Source organism: Octodon degus, unplaced genomic scaffold (assembly GCF_000260255.1).
Source record: "Octodon degus isolate 3935 unplaced genomic scaffold, OctDeg1.0 scaffold00111, whole genome shotgun sequence".
NCBI classification, from domain to species: domain Eukaryota; kingdom Metazoa; phylum Chordata; class Mammalia; order Rodentia; family Octodontidae; genus Octodon; species Octodon degus.
The window spans coordinates 6,010,264-6,018,330 of record NW_004524687.1 but is presented as its reverse complement, the minus strand read 5'-3'; the positions used below and the strand labels follow the sequence as shown (position 1 = coordinate 6,018,330).

At 44.1% G+C, this 8,067-nt stretch overlaps 1 protein-coding gene across 1 annotated transcript in view; it reads right to left on the bottom strand.

Annotated features, from left to right (window-relative positions):
* Window positions 1-7,743, bottom strand: part of Isca1 (iron-sulfur cluster assembly 1) — a 12,438-nt gene extending 4,695 nt beyond the window's left edge. The window contains exons 1-2 of the mRNA XM_004639385.2: window positions 7,555-7,743; window positions 664-717 (exon numbers count right to left, since the gene is read on the bottom strand). Coding sequence (XP_004639442.1) covers window positions 664-717; window positions 7,555-7,635 — 135 coding nt within the window. The 5' untranslated portion in view covers window positions 7,636-7,743. The remainder of the gene's footprint in view (window positions 1-663; window positions 718-7,554) is intronic.
* Between the last annotated feature and the right edge of the window lie 324 nt (window positions 7,744-8,067).

Below are 8,067 nucleotides of genomic sequence, written 5' to 3'. Positions count from 1 at the left end.
ATGCACCAGAAGCCAGTGTTCCCCTCCGGGAGAGATTCTGCTTGTCAGTGCTTTGAAAGACAGAGGATGCTATTTTCAACTGGTAGGTAGTGGCACAAGGTGCTGCCAAACATCTTTGGATCCATACTAAAACCACAGCAGTGTGGAGGCTGCCAAAACTATCTCGCCACGAGGCATGAACAGTCTCTGGAAGGATACCAATAGGCTACTTCTTGAAACACAGATGACAATGAGGAGCCTGGATGGACAGTAACTTTTTTATTGAATAGCCCCCCTATTACTTTAATTTTAAAAATCTTGAGGGGTTGTAGGTATATCTCAAAGGTGGAGTACTTGCCTAGCTTGCCTGCAGCCCTGGTTTGACCCCTAGCACTTCAAAAGCAAATAAAAAAACCCTAATAAAAAACTTTATTACAACACAACTTTACATTTTTAAAAAAATCTATTTAGTACAGGGTCTACAGGGTCTCACTACACAAATCTTGCAGTGATCCTCCTTTTTTCCACCTCCCAAGCGCTGTGATTATAAGCACAGCATCCTGGGGTTCAGGGGCTCGAATCCTGGTCTTTGCACCGGCCTAAGCTGGTGCTTTAGTCCACTGGGCTACCTGGGCAGTCCATTACTTTAAATTTTTTACTGAATATTTGAGAGGCTTTACTTACATGCTCAGGTTTATCTTTAAGAAGCTGTTTTATCTTGTTTACGGCAGAAGGTGTCTGAAAAAAGAAAATGCAACTTTTATAGTAATACAACTTTAACTCAAAACCACAGGTTTACTCATCTTTTAACAGTATTCACTGTCTTTATCAAATTCACATGACAAATTTACATTCCACTCATACCAGGGCATTTTGTTCACAAACACGAGATTCCTACTCAGCTAAAAGCACTCTTTACTTGTCACAGTAGTTGCAGCAAACATTCTCTGAGTTTTGCTCTGCAGGGCAGGTTAGTACACTGTCAATTCACCTCTATCTTGTGGTGGTTAACGATCACCTTGAGTGGGAATGCCCAGCTGAATGGAGTCAACGAGCTCTGGGCATGGAAGACCCACACTTTAAAGAGGACTCTTGTGGGAAGTGTATAATGTTAAAAGGAGAACAGGAGGGAAGGATTTCAGCTGGTTTTCTTTGGAGGAGCTCCGGTCTTCGCCTTTGGCACTGCCTCTGCTTCTTCAGCTTCCAGCACTGGCCTTGGCCCCTGTTGGCACAGTCTCTTTAGCTTCCAGCGGAGGCCCTACCACCTCTTGGCACAGACCTCCCTGGGCTTCCATGGAGAACACTGATGTGGACTTGTATAGGATAGTGCTGTGGGATCTTGGCCTTTGGACACACACAGACCCTTTGCACCCTACATTTGACAGCAGGCGGCCATTGTAAGCCAAACTTGTAAATTTCTGTGTCCTGACATATATCTGATTTGGAGCCTGGGAAGTCCTTAGGAACCTTGCCCTAGCCCGGGGCAAGCTCTTGTAAGCACAAATATACATCACAAATGTAACTTTTTGAGGCATCATCCGCTTAGTGCACCTGCTACATGGCCAGCAACTAGAGTATTCCCAGACACCCAGAGGCCCAGATAGCCAACGAGTGAAGCAAGCATGTTACCAGAAAAGCCAACCTTCTGAGGTTTTTCCTGTTGATATTAATCCCATTATTTTTCTCCCTTCCTCACAATCTTTTTCAAAGCACACCCAGGGTGTGCTTCTCATACCATCCTTACCAAAGGCTCAGACCAATTTTCAGTGTATACTGAACAAATCTCGAGTCAGCCAGCAGCAAGCAACTCGGTGAGAAATAAGAACAGGAACTGTTTTTCTACAGAAATGTGGTTTGACCTTGTCCTATATATGCAGGTCATGTTACCAAGTACATGTTCTCGGGAAAGGGAGTACAATGAATAGTATGTCCAGGGGCCTTCCTGGTCCACTGCCTAGGTGGGGCCCCACAATCAAAGTAAGTAGACTCTCCAACTTCCAGTCTCTTATTGTGAAGTGACGATTAAAGCACCTCCTCCTTGGGATTCTTGTGAAGACAAGATACTGAAATTTATGAAGGGGATTCTGGTCCTTTTGCCACATATAAGCAGCTCAAAACAGCAGTTATTACTATGGTGAGTGTGCTGTAGTGAAGAGATGATGGTTTTCCTACTTCCTGTTTTATTAGCTGCTGCATCTGCCAACAGTGGGGCAGCCCTCCAGTTTTTATGATGACATTTGACTGGCTTGAACTAAGTCAAGTCTGTGCTGAGGGAGCAGCCTAGGGTACAACCTCAGAGGATGCTCAGTCAGATGGTGACAATACTGGACTCAAGTTAGAAGGGTCAGGAAACCATGGAAGGCAGAGACCAATATTAAAAAAAAAAAAAAAAAATCAATCAAGAATTGGTTCGGCAAAGTCTGTAATCACAGTTACTCAGGAGGCTGAGGTAGGAGGACTGCAAGTTTAAGGCCAGTTGGGGGAATTTCCTGATATCCTGTCTCAAGAGCATACGCTGGCACTAGGTTCATTCCCCAGTACTGAAAAGGGGAGAGGGGAGAAGGAAATAAAAAATGAAAACAATGTACTTAATAAAAATGGGTGCTATTTCATGAAACTTTTTAGTTTAAACAAAAAAAAACAAACAAAAAAGGTGCTCTACCCCACCAAGTGGTCCCTAATGGACTTGTCTCACAGCTCTACCTTCAGAATATGACATGAGCAGCAGGAAAAGGTTGAACAGTATGCAGAGGGCAGAGGAAGGAAATACATAAGCAAAATTGTTCAAAAAAATTTTATATCATGCAGTATCAACCTAAAATAGTTACAGAAATGTTTAATGCTTCTAAATGCTTCCAAAAGTGAGCTCTCTCCCATCTGGAGATTTTCATGGCACATTTCCTATATGGGTGCTAAATAAATTAATCTACCATCAAACAAAAATTTTTGATAAGTTAAAAAAAAAAGGAATAGCTAAGGGAAAATATGGTGAATTAAAATCAATGTCAGGGCACAGGTGGTTGTGGCACTGGTGACTGAACCAGGGCCTTCATTCTTGCTGAGCTGTGTCCCTAGCATGCATTTCTCTTTCTCTTTCTCTTTCTCTCTCTCTCTCTCTCTCTCTCTCTCTCTCTCTCTCTCTCTCTCTCTCTCTCTCTCGGCCAAGTTACTCTGTATGGTTTTACAAATAGTAAAAGATATGATCTAAATACATAGTGAATGTTTAAATTAAAAACACAACAGCTAAAAACATTAGTCATGAAGAATGGTCCACTTATTACAAAACTGCTGATGGTCACATTTATGCTGAACAGTACAGAAAGGAAAAGCAACATTAAATAAGAATTGGTGCAGAAAGTATTGTAATTGGAACAAAAATTGTATCTTAATTTTCCTGTGTTACATGCAAACCAACTACACCCACCCAGGAATAGTTACTAAGGATGGATAACCCAGCTGAGTTACAAAGGGGAAGTAACAGTTCAGATAATTTGTAAAATGAATGATCTGATCTTCAACACAAATCAAAATGGCTGAAGAAGGAACATTTGAGATTTTTTTCTTGAAACTCTAGATATAAAAAGAACTTTGTGTATGTCAATACCAGGGAGACACTAAGGATTTTACATGGCTCTACCTAAGTCTATATGCATAATCGGGAAATCTTTTGCTGAGGTAAAATGAATCTGGAAACAGCATAAAATCTTGCAATGAACAAACTGCAGGGCCTGGCAGTCTTCTAACACCAATGCTCTTTCTAGACAACTAGGAAGCCCATCCAAAACACTGATGTGCAACTAGTGACCGTAATTCTTGTTTTGATTTTTGAGACAAGGTCTCACCTATATAGTCCAGATGGACCTTGAACTTACTATTATAGTCCAAGCTGGCCTCAAACTTGCAGCAATCTTCCTGCCTCAGCCTTTGGAGTGCTGAGATTATAGATGTGTGCCACCACGCCTGGCCTAAGACTATAAAATTGAAGAGATTCTTCAAATCCCCCAAGATTTAATGATTGCTTTTTACCTACTATTTAAATTACAGGAATGTGACCCAATAAAGTGAGACAATTTTTTAAAGCTATTTTGGTCTACATAAAAACATTATCTCCAGGCTGCTTTCAGTCAAAATTGTAGGAAAAGGCATGTTAAACATTTTGTAACTATTTTCTAGCAGCAACACACTTGCTCAACATTTTTATTTCTTTTTTTTAAAGTTTGTTTATTTATTTATTTATTTATTTATTTATTGTGTGTGTGTGTGGGGGGGCCAGCTCAGCCCACCAGGGGGCAGGGCTGGCTGGCATGTGGTGCTGGGGGACCCAACGTGGTCCCTGTGCTTTGCTAAGCTTGTTCTAAGTAGGTGCTTTAAACCACTGAGCCATCTCACCAGCCCCACATTTTTATTTCTTGTAGGAGAAATTTTCATCTTCAATACTGTATTTCCTTAAATTATATGCCAATTTTCATTCTGAAACAGAACTCAAAGTTGATTTTATGGTTATATGTATTAAATAATGCCAACAGCAACATAGTTTAATGAGTATACATTTGGCATTTCAATGTTTAAAAAACGCTGAAAAAATGACAATGCAGAATCCATGTACAAGCCATATAACCTCACTGTTCATAGCACTGGCTGCCATTATGGTGTTTTCTTTGGGTCTCTTCCTATGCCTGTAAATACACACATATAATGTTTGTAACCCTAGCAGACAGAATTAAGTAGCCTCCATTAAAAAAAATAACATTATTTTTTCACTTGATACATTGTAATAAACCTACATTCCCAATGAGTACCTTCTAGGTGTCTGATGTTTTCATATCCTTTTTTTATTCTTACAAGGCAGTGATTTAGATATTAAAGATTATATAAATTCCTTAACTATAAATTTTAAAAGCTTACAATGAGTAATATTTAACCAAGAACTACACTAGCATGTTTAGTCATTCTCTTGTTATGTAGATCATGTCCACTGTTTTAATTTTCCTTTCTGTGCTGGGATTGAACCCTGTGCACACTAGCACTTACGCTACCTCTGTATCTCCCTGCTGTTCCTAGTCCCAGTGTTTCTTATAACGGAGACAAGCAGCTCCTAAGTGCCTTCCTGGTCAAATACTAGTTTTGGTCACTATTCCAATGACTTCTGGCCCTAGCCCAACAAACTAACCATTTCCTATTAAACATTAAGCCCTTTTCACCAGGTTCCACTAGAAAGTTAAGCCCTAAGGCACCTGCTGGCCACAGAAAATTAACTTCTTTCTGTATGTGAAAAATATATTGACTGTGCATATCATTTTTTCACAGAACTCTTGAGCGTGCATTGGACACGGTGAGAGACATCTCTAACCCTAAACTAGGGTTGAACTGATTCTGTTCTCTGCAATGATGATAAGGAAAGACAAGTATCTGCCACCTGAGCAGTGGTTGAGCTTTTCTTTACACATACTTTACTCTGGCTCCTACCAAATGGATTCCATCTTTCAGTTCCTGGGTAGTGGTGAGGGGAGCCATTGCCTTAGGATGTTTCTGCAGGAGCCCAAGGTTACTTATACTGACTGGGCTGGAGTCTTATAAAAACCCTTCCCTCCGTCCAACAACCCACCAACCCCTCCAGGACTAACACTAGTTAATGAAAATGATTTGATTATGATAACATCCAATCATGTGTTCATGTCCTTAATTTTCCTGGCCTCCTGCTGACCTCTAGTAGACTCCACAAGTACAACAATTTTCAAATACTGTAACATGGCCCATGCCTGATGTTAGTTTTATATATCCAAGTAACCTCCCTTCCTCTCAGTTTTACTGAATCATCTTTACCTTTGTTTGCTGTTATCTGTCTCCACCATTAAACCTTTGATCAAATCACTACTTTTACACTCCATATATAATGTTGGGATTAGAACTTTGAAAAACACTTGAAAACTAAGCACAAAGAACAATATATGCCATATGGTATCTTGGGGTGAGGCTACCTATGTTAGTATAAAGTGACTGCTAGTCCATTAACACAGGTCATGTGGGAAAGCTGCATTAACATGCTTTTTTTCTACCAGCTCGTAAGAAACTCCTGGAGCTTATAGTCATCCTTGACACTAAGCACAATGAGTTGCTGTTTTGACAAAGCTAGACAGCAGGAACCTTTGTGACTGACAATTACTGGAGAATATGCAAGTAAGCAGAAGACAAACGTGGGGGAGACCAGGCCTGGGAGCATAAGATGTGTTAATTATCATTCCTCCTCTGCACGGTGAAGGCTTTCTCTACAGCTGTGCCCACGGAGGGAGGGAAGTGTGTAACTCTCTGATTTGTCCTAAAACATGGGAAACTGGAAGCATGTTTGGGGATGAAGACGGTGACACAGAAGTTCTAAAGGAACAGCTAACATGCCAAATGATGAACGAAAAACGGCAAAGAAACTTTTGCTGTGTCCTCTGGCTTTTCCTGGCTCTTCCATTACTGATGGAAAAATTCTTCTGAATTTGGAATAATTTTCTCTGACTGAAATGAAACAATTTAGATTGCATGGAGTATTTTCCGAACAGGAAAACAGGCATGCTATTAAGAGAAAAATATAGCAAAAAGTAGGATGTATAATTAGGATAACCTCAAGGGCCTAAAAACATTCATCTACTCTAAAAGTACCCCTGGCCCCTCTGATTTTCCTTTTTGCTTCAACTAATTTTCTGGCAGTAGGCATTATTATCGCATTAGCTGAAATGGACTCCACTATTCAACTTAAGTCGTCAGATTTCCCAGTGTCTACGTGACTGCCAGCACCACGGCTGGGTGTGTGTGAGAACACCAAACCGATCCTTACGTTGCTTATTTTGGTAAAAATGTGTTGAAACTGCACAGATAATAATTGCACATTATTAATCTTCTAAATACCACCGAATTGCACCCTTGAAAATAGTTAATTTTATTATGTGGATTTTCTCTCGTCTAAAAAAAACCTTCACAAGCTGAAGTGGAGGGCTCCCAATTTCGAGCTCAGCCTACGCCAATTTAACAACTTAAAAGACTGCGTTTAAAAAGTGGGGGCGGGGGGAAGCTGAACGCGAAGCTCAATGCGAGGCGGGGTTCGCTTCCCTGGGCGCCGCAGCACCGAAGGGTCCGCACCGGGCACCCCCTGCTCCGGCTGAGTGCTGGTGCCCTCTGCGCCTGACCTTTGTCCCGGAAAGCACTGCGGCGCAGCGCGCACACAGCATCTTTGCTCCGGAGATCTTGCCAGGCAGGAACTGAAGGCTGCAGAGGTCCGCGGCGCCGGGACCCTAGAGGAAGCCCGGAAAGCGGGGTTGCGCGCCGCGCCCGATTAGAGAGCGCCCTCGTCCCCAGGATCGCCCCGCGCGCACGGCCTGTTGGGAAACGTAGTTTAGGGCGCCCACTCCGAGCAGCCCCGCCCGGGGCTTGTTTATCACCGCTACGGGGACCGGTAGGGCCCCTGCGGGAGCCGGGGACTCCACCCGCGCTCGGACGGGTCCGCGGCCTTCTCCCGTTGCCGCGACTTCCCCTCACAGGGGGCGGACATGGGCCAATGTCACGGCCCGGCCGCGCACCGCGTGCACTCACCAGCGTGAGGGCGGCGCGGGTGGGTTGTAGTTTCCTCTTGCTCACAGCCCGGACGGTGGCTCGGACTAAGGAAGCCGACATCTTCGCCGTCCGGGCGCCCGGGTCCCTCGGGCAGGACCTCAGAACCCTCAACCTCTCTCCATGGACACGGCGGGCGGACTGACGCCACAGGCACCAGAGCACGCGTCCCAGGCTCCGCCCCGCGCCTCTATTGGGCGACCTGCGTGAGTGACGGGCGGGGGGGGGTCGCGTGCGTACGTGTAGGGCGGGGCTTCGCCCCTGGAGCTGCGGGTGCTCTCTGACCTTGGGCGCCGCGACGGTCGTTGCCTTGGCGACGCATGTTGGAGCTCGGGCTCCGGGGCAGAGCTGCGCTGGCGCCCCCAGAGAGCGCTGGAGCCGGGTTGCCTTGACCTTCACGTCTCGAAGGCTCGCCTCAATAAGAATAGCCTGTCGAGGCTTAGAGGTGCGGAAGAAAGTCCTCTCAGCTGCGGGAACCTCTTCTCCGGCGGGGAA